General features: G+C 44.8%; 1 protein-coding gene across 7 annotated transcripts in view; it reads left to right on the forward strand.

Moving 5' to 3' along the window:
- PIEZO2 (piezo type mechanosensitive ion channel component 2) overlaps window positions 1–17933 on the forward strand; it is a 501115-nt gene that overhangs the window by 310504 nt on the left and 172678 nt on the right. For all 7 annotated transcript variants that reach the window (XM_073679027.1, XM_073679025.1, XM_073679031.1 and 4 more), the window contains exon 6: window positions 11384–11591. In XM_073679027.1, the coding sequence (XP_073535128.1) occupies window positions 11384–11591 (208 nt within the window). The remainder of the gene's footprint in view (window positions 1–11383; window positions 11592–17933) is intronic.

A 17933-nucleotide genomic window follows, 5' to 3' on the forward strand; every position in this document is an offset into this window, starting at 1 on the left:
AATCCTTGCAGCGCACAGTGCAGACCGGACAGTATAGTCCTCCATACAGTATTATGGGCCCCATATAACGCTCCATGCAGAATACTGGCCCCCATATAACGCTCCATGCAGAATACTGGCCCCCATATAACGCTCCATGCAGAATACTGGCCCCCATATAATGCTCCATACAGAATACTGGCCCTCATATAACGCTCCATACAGGATACTGGCCCCCATATAGCGCTCCATGCGGAATACTGGCCCTCATATAACGCTCCATACAGGATACTGGCCCCCATATAGCGCTCCATGTAGGCTGTTCCCCCCTTCACCTAATGCCCCATGCAGGCTGTCCGCCCGACACACACAATGCCCCATGCAGGATGTCACTTCCCTCCCCCACATAATGCCCCATGCAGGATGTCACTCCTCCCCTCATATAATGCCCCATGCAGGCTGCCCCCCCCACCCCCACACACAATGCCCCATGAAGACTGTTCCCCCCACATAATGCCCCATGCAGGATGTCACTCCCCCCCCATATAATGCCCCATGCAGGCTGTCCCCCCCCCCCCCCACACACACACATAATGCCCCATGAAGGCTGTTCCCCCCCACATAATGCCCCATGCAGCAGCCACACATAGATACGCACACGGCACACCATTAAGTATAGCCCTCCAGTCCCCTCCTATAGCAGCTGCAGAGCAGACAGACTAGGCATGCCTAGGAGGGGACTGGAGGGCTATACTTAATGGTGTGCCGTGTGCGTATCTATGTGTGGCTGCACTGGCCGATCCCTTCTTCTGGCACGGTCTGACCATGACCTACTGGTGCCATTCCATTTCCACTATGTGGAGACTGTCACTGGGTGAATTACTGCCATTGCTCCTCCTGTCAGCACACTGCAGTATAAACAGGAAGCCCTGTCTGTGAGAAATGGCAGAGAAGGAATGGAACGGGTAGGGATGTTGGTGATGGTGGGTCAGAGTCAGACCATTAAGTATAGCCCTCCAGTCCCCTCCTATAGCAACTGCAGAGCAGCCAGGCACCATCATGCGGCATGCCTACCTCTGCCCTGCCTGCTGCCCCTTCCTTCTCTGCTATTCCACACAGTCAGACAGGATTTCCTAAAATACTGCAGACAGTGCTGTGCTTAGTAGTAGTGTGTGTGCTGCTGTGCTTAGATAGATATATAGTATAGTCAAGTTATGTCTTTCTATTTATAGATTATAGATCCATGATGATGCATGTGACTATCACTGTGACATCACGTATGTATAGATAGAAAGACATTGATAAGGGTAAGATGTGCACAGAAAGAGTTACCTGCGGTCGGTGGCAGTGTGTGCTGGCTGTGGCTGGCTCTTGGTTTCCGAGGAGCACGAGCTCGGAGGACAGACCCAGTCAGAAGGCAGTGCAGCTGCGGTAAGAATAGATGGTGCACAGCACTGCCACCATCTGGTTGGATGTCTGCAGTGCTGAGCACTCAATAGCCGGAGGAGAGAGGAAGCTAAGGATGCATCTGCCTGCCGGCGGTAACCCAGGACGCGGCGGGCAGCGCTCACATAGCAACCGAGGTGAGTGCGGGCCCTCCGCTGTCCAGAAGAGGATCTGCCGGCCGGCGGTAACCAAGGACGCTACGGGCAGTACCGCAGCGCCTCTCACACACATGACACATAGCGATAGATTAGCAAGCAACCCAGATGAGTGGGCCCCCCTTTCTGTCCAGGGCCCCGGCACTTGCCCGGGTGCGCCGGGTGGTGACGCCGGCCCTGGGTCCCATTATAGGTCTCTGGATCCTCATGCCACCCTCATGGAGTCTCTTCTATACATGCACACCATTAGCCCATTGGATGTCATTTATGAAGCTCAGGCAGTGATACTGCAGTTGCTCCTCACACAAAGTAACAGTCACTAGTCATGTGACTGGGTTGATGGCCTTCTACAGTCCCGTCCAGCTCTCCACGTGTAGCAGCCTGTGTCCATGGTATCTGCTCTGGAAACTGTGCTGGGAAATGTAGCAAACCTTGCAATGGCACATGTGAATTTGCTATCCTAGAGGAGCTGAACTACCCATGCAACCTGAATGTGCTGCAGGCACAGCCTCATGCTACCAGTAGTGACAATGACCCTAGCAAAATGTAAAACTAAAGTATCAGTTAGAAAGGAAAACGGGAGAGTACCCAGAAAAAATTACCTCATAAAAATTTATTTTTATTAAATATATGTTAAAAGTGGACTACAAATCATGAATTGCCACATAACAGAGTGTCCCCAAGATACTGAGTCTGTAATGGGGAGTTCAGAAGGAGACGAAAACACAGGATCAATAGATGGTTAGATATTTGGTGTGTCACAATACCATATAACTTCTACGCTGAAATGTACAGGATCAATAAGTAAACAGGCTAATTAAATCTACCGGCTGATTTCAACAAAATAAATAGTTTAGTACAAGGTAAAATAGTTTGTGTATTACCAGACTGAAAAATAGTTTAGGATGAATTAACTACTGCAATACCATATACCAAATAATTTACACATACAGAAAATTATTACTATATAGTAAATTGCCCCTATTATGCCCTGGTACTGGCTCTGTCTAGCCATAGAGTTTGACACCCTGAATTTGTGAGATGGTGCCTCGCTCCTTGGTGGCTGACTCTTTTACACCCTACACTGACCCTTCACATCACACCAAGTCCCATAAGACACCACTATACATGAACCAACTAAGATCAAAAGACCACTACATGTGTATGCGTGTATATCTGTATATATATATATATATATATATATATATATATATATATATATATATATATATATATATATATATATATATATATATATATATATATATATAAATATATATATATATATATACACACATACACACAGTGGGGAAAATAAGTATTTGATACACTGCCAATTTTGCAAGTTTTCCCACCAACAAAGAATGGAGAGGTCTGTAATATTTATTTTAGGTACACTTCATCAGTGAGGGAAAGAATCTAAAAATAAATTCGTATGATATTTACATAATTAATTAGCATTTTAGTGCATGAAATAAGTAATTGATACAATAGAAAAACAAACCTTAATATTTGGTACAGAAACCTTTGTTTGCAATTACAGAGGTCAGACGTTTCCTGTAGTTCTTGACCAAGTTTGCACACACTGCAGCTGGGATTTTGGCCCACTCCTCCATACAGATCTTCTCCAGATCTTTCAGGTTTCGGGGCTGTCGCTGGGCAATATTGAGTTTCAGCTACTGTCACGCTGTCTCTGTATACTGGAGGTAGGGGGCCTAAGCTGACCCTAAGCTGGGGCCCTGACTAATCCCTCAACCTGGAGGTACTGTTAAAGGTACAGAGGTCCAGGCCGCCAGCGTAACCCCTACCTCCTGAGGATCCCTGCACCTAAGTAATCTAGTCCTGAGAAGGACCCCGATCACAACAAAAGAGGACAAGTAATAATATGCCCACACACAGTACTTAGACGAACGAGACAGTACAAGGGAAAAACCAAAACCACCTTGCATACAAAAACTACACAACTACAACAGAGGGAACACCAACGGGAAAGGAGATAAATGATAAAGCGAGGAAGGGAAAAACCACTCCAAATACACTTATCTCAGAAACTCCAAATACCACGATCCGCTCTGTAAGTCTGTATGAAATGCTTTCACCGACACTTCCCAAACAGACCAGCAGGCATTTGAAGGAGACTCACTACAGCAGCATTGATTGCAGCTGGGCGAGGCTGGACCTCGTCTAGCACAGAGAGAGAGAGAATTAACTCCCTCACTGCCGAAAACACAAAGCACCAAAAAGTCAGCTGCGAGAAGTCAGGCTGTGTAATCGTGACGATCTTCGTGGCGACACACCCGTGACAGTACCCCCCCTTCTACGAGGGGCCTCCGGACCCTCAGGGCCAGGTTTATCCGGGTGAGTCGTGTGGAAGGCCCGAACTAATCGGTCTGCGTTAATATCCGACGCAGGAACCCACATCCTCTCCTCAGGACCATACCCTTTCCAATGAACCAGGTACTGAAGGGGCCGGCGATTAAAACGTGAATCGATGACCCTTGATACCTGGGACTCCAAGTTACCATTGACCACCACTGGAGGGGGAGGTAAAGGTGACGGTACCACCGGCGCCACATACCTCTTAAGCAACGATCTGTGGAACACGTTGTGAATTTTAAACGTAGGGGGGAGGTCAAGACGGAATGCCACCGGATTAATAATAGAACTGATTCTGTACGGCCCGATGAACCTGGGACCCAGTTTCCAGGAGGGAACCTTAAGTTTAATATTCCTGGTAGACAACCATACCCGATCGTTCACACTTAGGTCCGGACCAGACACTCTCCTCCTATCAGCCATACGTTTGTATCGGTTCCCCATAGTATTCAGATTCTTCAGCACCCCTCTCCATACTGAAGCGAGTGATGAGGAAAATCGTTCCTCCTCAGGAACCCCCGAAGAGCCCCCCCTACTGAAAGTACAAAACTGGGGGTGAAAACCATATGCCCCAAAAAACGGGGACTTACCAGTGGACTCGCTCCGCCTATTATTAAGAGCAAACTCTGCCAGAGGTAAGAAAGAAGCCCAGTCCTCCTGGTTCTCTGACACAAAACACCGGAGATATGTCTCCAAGCTCTGGTTCATACGTTCCGTCTGACCATTGGTCTGAGGGTGAAAAGCCGATGAGAATGACAAATGCATCCCCCGCCGTGCACAAAACGCCTTCCAGAACTTTGACACAAACTGAGACCCCCGATCAGACACCACATCGGAGGGTACCCCGTGAAGCCTCACAATCTCCCCAATGAACACCTGCGCAAGAGTTTTAGCATTAGGGAGAGCCGGAAGAGCGATAAAATGTGCCATCTTGCTGAACCTGTCCACTACAACGAGTAAGACCGTTTTACCCGAAGACGGAGGGAGGTCCGTAATAAAGTCCAAAGACAGATGAGTCCAAGGACGCTCCGGGATCTTCAAAGGTAAGAGGGCCCCAGATGGACGGGTATGTGAGGTCTTAGAGCGCGCACAAACCCCACAGGACGCGACAAAAGTTACCACCTCCTTATGTAAGTTAGGCCACCAAAACCGACGCGAGAGGAGATCCACAGTTGCTTTACTCCCCGGGTGTCCTGCCAAAACTGAGTTATGGTGTGCCTCGATCACCTTTTGTCGCAACTGATCTGGAACAAACAGTCTCCCCGGAGGTCCAACAGGGGCGTCCCCCTGAGCCTCCAATACCTCCTCCTCCAGCTCAGAGCATACTGCCGAAACCACCACCCCCTCCTGAAGGATAGGAATCGGGTCGTCCGTATTCCCGGCCCCAGGGAAACTGCGAGATAAGGCATCCGCCTTTACATTTTTTGACCCAGGACGATATGTAACGACAAAATTAAACCTGGTAAAAAACAATGACCACCTAGCTTGTCTGGGATTCAGACGTTTCGCGGACTCCAGATATAGCAGGTTCTTGTAATCGGTGATGACGGTGACCGGATGGACTGCCCCCTCCAAAAAATGGCGCCACTCCTCAAAAGCTAACTTAATGGCCAAGAGTTCCCTATTGCCGACATCGTAATTCCTCTCAGCGGACGACAATTTTTTAGAGAAAAAGGCGCACGGATGCCACTTACCAGGGGACGAACCTTGTGACAATACTGCTCCCACCCCTACCTCAGAAGCGTCTACCTCTACAATGAATGGCTGTGACGCATCAGGTTGAATGAGTATGGGTGCCGAGGCAAAACATTTTTTCAAGCAGGAGAATGCTTGACAAGCCTTGTCAGACCACCTAGAAAAATCCGTCCCCTTTTTAGTCATGTCTGTGAGAGGCTTAACCATGGACGAGAAATTACGAATGAACTTCCGGTAATAATTAGCAAACCCCAGGAAACGTTGTAGTGCCTTAAGATTCTCTGGCCGATCCCACTCAAGAACTGCCCGCACTTTCCCAGGGTCCATACGAAAACCGGACGCTGAAACCAGGAAGCCTAAAAACTGGAGTTCCTGTACGGCGAACACACACTTTTCCCATTTGGCATACAGTTTATTATCCCGCAAGATCTGTAACACCTGCCTAACGTGCTCCTGATGAGACACCAGATCCGGCGAGTAAATTAAGATATCATCCAGATATATGACAACAAACTGTCCCACCAGGCGGCGAAAAATGTCATTAACAAAGTGTTGGAACACCGCCGGGGCATTAGTCAGACCGAATGGCATGACAAGGTTCTCATAATGCCCCTCCGGAGTGTTAAACGCCGTCTTCCACTCATCCCCCTCCTTCATCCTAATCAGATTGTACGCCCCCCTGAGATCCAACTTAGAGAACCATTTGGCGCCCACGATCTGATTAAAGAGATCGGGAATAAGTGGGAGTGGATACGGATCTCGGACCGTAATCCGATTAAGTTCACGGAAATCCAGGCAAGGGCGTAGGCCTCCATCTTTCTTCTTAACAAAGAAGAACCCCGCAGCCACCGGTGAAGATGAAGGTCTAATATGCCCCTTAGCCAGACTTTCTGAAATATAATCCTTCATGGCCTGCCTCTCAGGACCAGAAAGGTTATACAACCTAGCTTTAGGTAACTTGGCCTCAGGGAGCAGTTTTACAGAACAGTCATACTCGCGATGAGGAGGTAGTTCCTGACACCCTTTCTCCGAGAATACATCCTCAAAGTCCGCCAGAAATGGAGGTAAGACCCAAGGAGTAACCGCACCGATGACCGTGTTCATGCAGTTTTTATTACAGAATTTACTCCATTGGCTTATCTCTCTGGTTTGCCAATTAATAACCGGGTTATGCTTAGTTAACCAAGGAAGGCCCAACACTATAGGAGTGGGAAGACCCTCCAACACGTAGCAAGACAACAGTTCTTTATGTATCGCCCCCACTTGAAGTTTTACGTCATGCACAGCTTGCAAAAAACTTCCCTGACCGAGAGGCCTGGCATCGATCGAGAATATGGGGATGGGTTTAGCCAACTCACTCAATCGCATACCTTGAACCCGGGCAAACTGAGCATCAACCAGATTAGCCCCGGCCCCACTATCCAGAAGAACAGATATCCTCTCAGTTCTCGTACCCACCACCACCTCCGCCGGTACGAGAAACTGAGACGAACCTAGGGACGAAATACCTACTCCCAGATTGCCGTCCACCACACAACCTGGGATCAACAGTTTTCCGACGACTCTTCACTCTGCAAGGGACGGGATGGACACCCCCCAATAAAATGTCCCTTTCTCCCGCAGAAGAAACACCTTCCTGTCTTATGGCGCACCACCGGTCCCCTCCCCCGAAATGATGTCCCTCCTAATTGCATAGGCTCCTCTGGACTGACCAGGGGAACCACCATATGAGGGGACCTTGTAGAAGGTGGAGTCATCACAGGGGGTCGAGTTATCCCGCACCTCTCCCGAAGCCGTCTGTCAACGCGAATAGCCAGGGCCATAGCGGCTTCCAGTGACGCGGGAGAGTCATACTGTGCCAACACATCCTGTAATTTGTCGGATAAACCTTGACAAAACTGGCTCCTAAGAGCCGGGTCATTCCACTGGGTGTCCGTGGCCCACCTACGGAACTCCGAACAGAATTCCTCCGCCGGACGATCTCCCTGCTGGATCCTACGTAACTTAGACTCAGCAAGGGAGATCCGATCTGGGTCATCATATACTTGTCCCAGAGCAGCGAAAAACCTATCCACTGACTGGAGAGCCGGGGAGCCCGGGGGAAGAGAGAACGCCCAAGATTGTGGGTCCCCTTGTAGGAGCGAGATGACAATTCCCACCCTTTGTTCTTCACTCCCCGATGACCAAGGCCGCAGCCGAAAGTACAATTTGCATGCCTCCCGGAAAACAAAAAACTTGTCCCGCCCCCCAGTGAACCTGTCAGGGAGAGCTACTTTAGGTTCTGGTCCGGCTTGCTCCTGAGGATGCAAAACCTTGGACCTAACGTCCGCCAGCTCCATGGACAAACTCTGCAACTGCCGAGCTAGACCGGCTACTGGATCCATGGTAGCTGGAGAAAAACTAAGTGGGTCGGTGAAAATGTCACGCTGTCTCTGTATACTGGAGGTAGGGGGCCTAAGCTGACCCTAAGCTGGGGCCCTGACTAATCCCTCAACCTGGAGGTACTGTTAAAGGTACAGAGGTTCAGGCCGCCAGCGTAACCCCTACCTCCTGAGGATCCCTGCACCTAAGTAATCTAGTCCTGAGAAGGACCCCGATCACAACAAAAGAGGACAAGTAATAATATGCCCACACACAGTACTTAGACGAACGAGACAGTACAAGGGAAAAACCAAAACCACCTTGCATACAAAAACTACACAACTACAACAGAGGGAACACCAACGGGAAAGGAGATAAATGATAAAGCGAGGAAGGGAAAAACCACTCCAAATACACTTATCTCAGAAACTCCAAATACCACGATCCGCTCTGTAAGTCTGTATGAAATGCTTTCACCGACACTTCCCAAACAGACCAGCAGGCATTTGAAGGAGACTCACTACAGCAGCATTGATTGCAGCTGGGCGAGGCTGGACCTCGTCTAGCACAGAGAGAGAGAGAATTAACTCCCTCACTGCCGAAAACACAAAGCACCAAAAAGTCAGCTGCGAGAAGTCAGGCTGTGTAATCGTGACGATCTTCGTGGCGACACACCCGTGACAGCTACCTCCAATGATTTTCTATTGGGTTCAGGTCTGGAGACTGGCTAGGCCACTCCAGGACCTTGAAATGAGGGATGGAGGTTGTTGGCCAAAATCTCATGATACATGACCCCATCCATCCTCCCTTCAATACTGTGCAATTGTCCTGTCCCCTTTGCAGAAAAGCACCCCCAAATATGATGTTTCTCTCACCATGCTTCACAGTTGGGACTGTGTTCTTGGAGTTGTACTCATCCTTCTTCTTCCTTCAAACACGGCGAGTGGAGTTGATACCAAAAAGTTTTTTTTTAGTCTCATCTAACCACATGACCTTCTCCCATGCCACCTCTGGATCATCCAGATGGTCATTGATGAACTTCAATTCGCCTGGACATGTGCTGACGTGAGCAGGGGGACCTTGCGTTCCTTGAGGATTTTAATCTGTGACGGCGTAGTGTGTTACTAATGGTAATGTTTGAGGCTGTGATTCCAGCTCTCCTCGGGTCATTGATTCCTGACCTTTCTCAGAATCATCCTTACCCCCAATCTTGCATTGAGCCCCAGACCAAGGAAGATTGACTGTCATCCATTTTCTAATAATTGTGCCAACAGTTGTTGCCTTCTCACCAAGCTGCTTGCCTGTTATTATGTAGCCCATCCCAGCCTTGTGCAGGTCTACAATTTTGTCCCTTGAGTTCTTAGCACTTTTGTCTTGGCCATGCTGGAGAGGTTGGATTGTGATTGATTGAGTGTGTGAACAGGTGTCTTTTATACAGGAAACAAGTTCAAACAGGTGCTATTAATACAGGTAATGAGTGCAGAGTAGGAGGGCTGTGAGAGCCAGCATTCTTGCTGGATGGTTGGTGATCAAATATTTATTTCATGCAATAAAATTAAATTGAATTATTTAAAAATCATACAATGTGATTTTCTGGTTTTTATTTTTAGATTCTGTTTCTCACAGTTGAAGTGTACAAAATTACAAACCTCTCCAATCTTTGTAAGTGGGAAAATTTTCAAACTTGTTCAAGATAAATAAGCCCCTACTCAAGTGCAATATCAGAGTCCCCCAAATAACAGTATACTTGCAATTGGTATAGTATACTCATCGTGACATATTTTCCCTCCTAATAAGATGTAATAATATTTTCCTTTCGAATAAGAAGATGCAATGGGGTCAGTGATAAATCCAAGTGCTTCTGCTTTCTAGAGGTCAGCCGCTTACATCCAAGTAGCACATGTGCATTCATGCCAGTGGACTTCATGCGTTGCATCTGAGATTGTGCACTTTTAATTTTTTATGTAACATTGATATTATTCATACTTTACTTTATTAATATATTTTCTGCCACTTTACTTGGTGGTATTTTGGTCAATATTTTGCATCAGTATATGTAAACCAAGACTAGGATTGTAATTTATTCACAGAAACTTTAAGGAAAGCTTTCCTCCTATTCTGCATTTTAGATCCATTCCTGACTATGGCTTCCAAATACTGACTGTGTGAAAGTGGCCTTAGTGTTAATGTAAAAAAAAGCTTGGTATGCTGCTGGTACCTGGCACCACCAGATGTACCTACACCTGACAGCTCTATGGATTGTCTTGGAGTAGGAGTATTGTTGCTTCAGATTCTTTATGGAAAAATGATGGCATTTCCTTGCTTTGGTGTTTATAGTTATCAGATGAGACCGTTAAAAGCTGAATGTCAACAAAATTTCACAGCGATGACTAATAAGAGTCTCTGGCCCCACTCTGGTAGTATCAATAACAGCTGCAGTGCAGACACCAATGTTTTCCTGCCTGGGATGTATTGCTGTCTTGACATTTTCTTTGCTATACTATCTGAAGCACACGTTAAGACGTATTTACTCAGACCTTTATTTTTTTATGTGTGCGCCATTTAGAGTATGTCATCATTCTGTTGTAAATTGTATGTTGCTTTGCAAAGATTTTTTCAGTGGTTAATTATTGATTTTAATAAAGAAATGCAGATATAATACATTTACTTGTATTTATGCAGAGCTTTTAAAGAGAACCTATCAGCATGTTTTTTACACATGAAAGTAGTGGTATTGCTGTATATTTGCTTGTCCTCTAATAAAAAATTACATATTTTTTTTGTAGTGATCCATTGTGCCAGTCATGAGAAATCTAGTGTAGAATCCATTTCCTAAAAAGAGTGCACTGGGGCATGTCAGTGCACGTTGTCTGCTTCTTCCAAGTGCAGACACACCCACTGTGTGCTTCCGGCCTGATTTGCATATGACTTCTTTGTTAGATTTCTTATGATTGACACATTGGATCTAAAAAAAAGTATCATGTTTATTGGAGGACAAGCCCATAAAATGCTTTAGAACTACTTTCAAATGTAAATACATGATGACAGGTTCACCCTAACCCAAAGGTGTGTTCTTTTTATAAACTGTTACTAAGCTCATCCCCTTTTTGTAGCTTCAAATTGAACATGCTTTGTTTTTTTTTCCTTATGTCTCATATGAAATTTGATGCATAGTGGAGTAGAGTACAGTAAGTCCCAATAAACATCTCAGAAGCTATATAGAGCCTTAATATCAGCCATCAATCTGAGTAACTGCAGCATAGAGATAATCAGCAACTGTTATTTGTCGTCATTTGTTTGCCTGTCATGTTACACTTCATTTACCCTTATCTTAATGTGTTAAATTTACTATGTCATACTTTGCAATTTAGGCTGAGGTGGGGAAAATGGACATGGATGATGCATTAATGTATGAGGAAGATTTTGATGAAAACAATGGGATTGAAGAGGCAGAAGAAAGTGCAAAGTTAAAACTTCTCCGCAAAGTTGCCTCGATTGCCACAAAACTTAAAGAATTTATTGGCAACATAATAGCCACTGCTGGAAAAGTAGTTGTTACAATTTTACTTGGTATAACAGGTTGGTATTACACATAATATGTTTCCCTTATGAAAAGTATTGCTATACATATATTAAAGTACACATAAATGTATTTGTTAAAGTGTTTGTCTCACCTCAGTTACATGGGTAAAATTTACATGATTAAAAATCCCCTCCATTCTCAAAAACGCATGGATTTTTAGTTGTATAGTTTGCTCTGCAACTTGCCACGTCTGCCATCTCAGAGGTGGCTGGTTTCCTAGGCAAGGATCACACACTTGCCAGCTGTTTGCTGTATACCTTGCAAGTGTTGCTATGAAGCTAGTTGGATCGCTGGATCTGGCCAGCTTCAGTGTTCCTGCGCTTCACTGATGCTGCAGAGGAAAGGCTGCCTCTGCTTGCTGCATCAGAGAGTGGGCAGTTCTGGCCAGAGGCTGTCATTCCATGTCCCACTCTGTCAATCTTCAAGAGGGCACCGCCCCCCAGCAAGCAGGAGGCAAGGGAGCAGTGTGCAGCTAAAGATAGGAACCTAAGAAAACCCCTGTAATGCATTTGGTTTCTCTCACGCATATTTTTAACAGCGTGTTTGTTCCTTCATCTATTAAAATTGTACTTTTTTTTTCTTAAATACAGCATGTTCTTGGTATGGCATTTTTCTGACATGTTTTCCAATAGATTTTATAAGACTTAAAAAGCTCCAGGAAAAATGCATGCTCAAAGTGCTTGAGATGTAAAAACGCAACAGAAACTGTTCTTAAAACCACTATAGAAATGCTAGGAAGTCGTGGTGCTTTTTACAAATTTAAAAGAAACTTTAACTGTAATGTATACAATATTGGGTGTTATACTGAAATCTCTGTCAACTGGTTATGAAAATATAAAATATGAAAGAATATTGTGATAGCGGGACACCGATAAACACCCTATATTGTATACTTTACAGTTACTGTCTTTTTGAAAAAGCACATTTTGGCCTTTTTGTACAGTTGATTTGAGCTTTCACATTAAAAAAAGACGTTTTCCATAGAAAAAAAGTTTTACTATTATATACAGTACTGTATGCTTCCGGCCTGATTTGCCGGAAATGGAAAATGGAAAACACCTGGAGAGAAGCCAAACAAGAAAGAAATACCAAGACACCAAAAACTATCAGTATTTGGACAGAGACGAAAAAGACTGTAGCCCAGGAGAGAGGGAAACCGACTATGCTGCAATAGGTCACGGTATCGAATTTCAAAACTGAGCCATGACACACTGGGGCTGGAGCATATTCACCACAGAGGATACACTGGGAATAGAGCATATACATAACAATGGAGACACTGCGATTGCTGCCTTCTTAAAGAAGCACTCCCATCAAAGTTTGTATCCTCTTAATATATTGCAGTCATATTATATAGCACTGTGTACTTATAATTGCGGATTTTGCTTTTTTATCCAGTGCTATATAATTTATTTCATTTCAATATATTAACCCCTTTACACCGCTCCCGGCACATTAACCCCCGCAATGCTGCGATCGAAGTCGATCGCAGCATTGCGGTGGCTAAGGGGAGGTGACCGCAATACTCACCTCCTCTTCCGGCCTCCAGCGCTGTCTGCCGCGGCTTCCCGGGTGTTGCCATGACGACCCGATGTCGTCATGACAACATCCGGGTCACCAGACAGCAGGAAGATTGTTTGCTCATGCGCAGTGCATGAGCAAACAATCGTCTCGCTGTGCAGCACTGACTGCCTGCATAGCACAGGGATGGTGCTCCATCCCTATGCTATGCAGGCGATCAGAATAAAAAAATTGAAAGTCCCAGAGTGGGACAAAGTAAAAAAGTGTGAAAACTCTCAGAAAGTGAAAAAAAAAAAGAAAAAAAATTGTAAAAATATTTAAAAAAAATAAAAAAAAAATCCACCAAAAATAAAAATATAATGTACCCATCAATAAATATTATGACAAAAAGAAACAAAAAAACAATAAAAGTACACATATTTGGTATCGCCGCGTCCGGAACGACCCCGACCTATAAAACTGTCCCACTAGTTAACCCCTTCAGTGAACACGGTAAAAAAATAAAATAAAAAACGAAGCAAAAAACAATGCTTTATCATCATTCCGCCAAACAAAAAATGGAGTAACACGCGATCAAAAAGACGAATATAAATAAAAATGGTACCGCTGAAAACGTCATCTTGTCCCGCAAAAAACAAGCCGCCATACAGCTCCATCATCCGAAAAATCAAAAAGTTATAGCTCTCAGAATAAAGCGATGCAAAAAAAATATTTTTTCTATAAAATGGCTTTTATTGTGTAAAAGCGCCAAAACATAGAAAAACTATATAAATGTGGTACCGCTGTAAACGTACTGACCCGAAGAATAAAGCTACCTTATCAATTTTACCACACGCGGAGTAGAATAAAAAAATTAAAAAAAAAACAATTCCTGAATTGATGGTTTTTGTTTATTCTGCCTCCCAAAAGCTGGAATAGAAAGCGATCAAAAAATGTCACGTGCCTGAAAATGGCACCAATAAAAACTTCAACTTGTCCCGCAAAAAACAAGCCATCACATGACTCTGTCGACCAAAATTTGGAAAAATTATAGCTCTCAAAATATGGCGATGCAAAAACTAGATTTTACAAAATATGTGTCTTTTAGTGTGTGACAGCTGTCAGTCATAAAAACCCGATATGATTCTGGTATCTCTGTAGTCGCATCGACCCGAAGAATAAAGTAATCTCATCAGTTATACCGCACGAGGAACGGCTTAAAAGATAAACGCTAGGGCTGGGGTTGGGGTTAGGGTTGTGCTAATGTTAGGGTTGGGGTCAGGGTTGGGTTAGGGTAGGGTTAGGGTTGTTTTTTTTTTATAAAAAAAAAAATGACGATATGGCAACTAGTGTTGAACGCAAGTGCTCGCTACTTGAGTTTGCATCGGGTGCTCGGGTATGCATTGAGTATCGCGGGTGCTCGAGTCTCCGCCCCATATACTTCCCGGCCAAAAAAAACTCGCAGGGATTGCCTGCCATGCTCGAGCGATCCCCGCATGTTTTTTTTGGGGTGTCTAATAACCGTGAAACATGCGGGCGGGGACTCGAGCATTTCACTTGAGCACCCGTCATACATGGTGCATACCTGAGTACCCGATGCAAACTCAAGTAGCGAGCACTTGCGCTCAAGACTAATGACAACTTATTCAATATGATGACCTAATGTCATCAAATTCTGTGTCGTACCTCTGGGTTCAAAATGTTCACTATACCCGTTGACAAAATCCTCGAGGGGTGTAGTTTCCAAAATGGGGTCACTTGTGGGGGGTTTCAACTATTTAGGCACATCAGGGGCTCTTCAAACGTGACATGGCGTCCGCTCTCGATTCCAGCCAATTTTGCGTTCAAAAAGTCACAGTGTTCCTTCCCTTCTGAATTCTGCCGTGCGCCCAAACACTGTATTTTCCCCACATATGGGGTATTGGCGTACTCAGGAGAAATTGCACAAAAGTTTTTGGGGTCCATTTTCTCCCCTTACCCTTGTGAAAATAAAAAAATTGGGGCTAAAACATCATTGTTGTGGAAAAAGTTTGATTTTTTTATTTTCACGGCTCCATGTTATAAACTTCTGTAAAGAACTTGGGGGTTCAGGGTGCTCATCACACATCTAGATAAGTTCCCTGAGGGGTCTAGTTTCCAAAATGGTGTCAATTGTGGGGGGTTTCCACTGTTTAGGCACATCAGGGGCACATCCGCTAATTATTCAAGCAAATTTTACATTCAAAAAGTCAAATGGCACTCCTTCCCTTCCGAACCCTGCCACGCGCCCAAATAGTGGTTTTCCCCCACATATGGGGTATCTGCTTACTCAGGAGAAATTGAACAACAAACTGCATGGTGCAATTTCTCCTGTTACCCTTATGAAAATGCAAAAGTGGGGGCTGAAAAACATTTTTGTGGGAAAAATGTGAAAATTTTATTTTTACGGCTCAATGTTATAAACTTCTGTGAAGCACCTGGGGGTTCAAGGTGCTCACCACACATCTAGATAAGTTCCCTGAGGGGTCTAGTTTCCAAAATGGTTTCACTTGTGGGGTGTTTCCACTGTTTAGGCACATCAGGGGCTCCCCAAATGCAACATGGCATCCGCTAATTATTCAAGCAAATTTTACATTCAAAAAGTCAAATGGCGCTCCTTCCCTTCCGAACCCTGCCGTGCGCCCAAACAGTGGTTTTCCCCTACATATGGGGTATCTGCTTACTCAGGAGAAATTGAACAACAAACTGCATGGTGCAATTTCTCCTGTTACCCTTATGAAAATGCAAAAGTGGGGGCTGAAAAACATTTTTGTGGGAAAAATGTGAAAATTGTATTTTTACGGCTCAATGTTATAAACTTCTGTGAAGCACCTGGGGGTTCAAGGTGCTCACCACACATCTAGATAAGTTCCCTGAGGGGTCTAGTTTCCAAAATGGTGTCACTTGTGGGGGGGTTCCACTGTTTAGGCACATCAGGGGCTCCCCAAATGCAACATGGCGTCCGCTAATTATTCAAGCAAATTTTACATTCAAAAAGTCAAATGGCGCTCCTTCCCTTCCGAACCCTGCCGTGCGCCCAAACAGTGGTTTTCCCCCACATATGGGGTATCTGCTTACTCAGGAGAAATTGCACAACAAATTTTGGGGTCCATTTTTTCCTGTTACCCCTGCGAAAATAAAAAAAATTGGGTCTAAAGTAACATTTTTGTGAAAAAAGTTATATGTTAATTTTTTTCTTCCACATTCCAAAAATTCCTGTGAAGCACCTGAAGGGTTAATAAAGTTCTTGAATGTGGTTTTGAGCACCTTGAGGGGTGCAATTTTTAGAACGGTGTCACTTTTGGGTATTTTCTGTCATAAAGACCCCTCAAAGTGACTTTAAATATGATGTGGTCCCTAAAAAAATGGTTTTGTAAATTTTTTTGGAAAAATTAGAAATCGCTGGTCACCTTTTAACCCTTATAGCTCCCCAATAAAAAAAAATGTTGGTTCCAAAATTGTGCTGATGTAAAGTAGACATGTGGGAAATGTTATTTACTAACTATTTTGTGTAACATATCTCTCTGATTTAAGGCCATAAAAATTCAAATTTTGAAAATTACAACATTTTCAAAAATGTCGCCAAATTTCCGTTTTTTTCACACATAAATGCAAGTGATATCGAAGAAATTTTACCACAATCATGAAGTACAATATGTCACGAAAAAACATTCGCATCATCAGAGGGATCCTTTGAAGCATTCCAGAGTAATTACCTCATAAATTGACAGTGGTCAGAATTGTAAAAATTGGCCCGGTCATTAACGTGCAAACCACCCTCGAGGGTAAAGGGGTTAAAGGGAACCTGTCACGTCCTAGCTGCCCTCTAGACTGCCCCCATAGCGTTGTTAGTGATGCAATGTGCATCACTAACAAGCTGTTTTCATGAAAATTGGTGCAGCCATAATGATTTTATAACATTTAATATACTTAGATCCTACCTGCGTTTTCAGTCATAGGGGCGTGTTTGTCATATTCAGTCTTGGGTGGGCGAAGCATTCACTCACTGCTGGCTCCGCTGATGTACTTGAATGCTGCTCCTGGCAAGCACTGATATTGTGGGGCGCAGGCGCACTTGTATATGTCTGGCCGCCTGTACAGTGAGGATGTGTGATTACCAGCTTCACTGCGCATGCACCAGGAACATAGCGCGTCATAGCTCATGCACTTGCCGGGAGCAGGATTCAAATACATGGGCGGCGCCAGCATTGAGTGAATGCCAGCTTAAGGGACCATGGCCCTGGCTGGAGGAATACAGATCTGATCCATTGACCAGGATTGGGACCCACTGGTCACCTGGCCCCAGGGATATGTTCGGAGAAGCCAGGTTGGGACCCTCGGGTCTCCTGGCCACGTACCTAAATGGACTGCCAGCTTCCTAAGCTTGTCGTTACTTTCCCTCTGTGGGTGTCCACCAAAAGCGGGGTGCCACTGGTGGGTGTAGTCCACCCTGGAAGCCCCAAAGTCACAGGTGCTTTAATCCCGGCGAGTCAACGGAAGGGTGAGACTCTGTAATTTGCACCATCTTGTGTATTTGCTGGGACTGTTCTATATGTTTATTGTCTGTTTGGTGGTTCATTAAATTATTGCCACACTGTTTTACCCTCACCCTGTGTTGTCTGAGTAGTATTTTGCCCACGAGAGACCCCACAGAGGTGTGCTCCTCTTAATGAATCTGGAGCGTCTGACGAATGGCATGCACCTCTGTGTGCTACGCCAGAAATTAGTGATATTTCCAGCATATGCGATTTTGGCAGAGATGAGAGAAACTGTCGAGTTGCGTCTGAATTTTGCAACTTTTCAAAGATTTTAGGCCATGA

This window comes from Phyllobates terribilis, unplaced genomic scaffold, assembly GCF_046119375.1.
Source record: "Phyllobates terribilis strain yellow unplaced genomic scaffold, ASM4611937v1 Scaffold_4__5_contigs__length_816908805, whole genome shotgun sequence".
NCBI classification, from domain to species: domain Eukaryota; kingdom Metazoa; phylum Chordata; class Amphibia; order Anura; family Dendrobatidae; genus Phyllobates; species Phyllobates terribilis.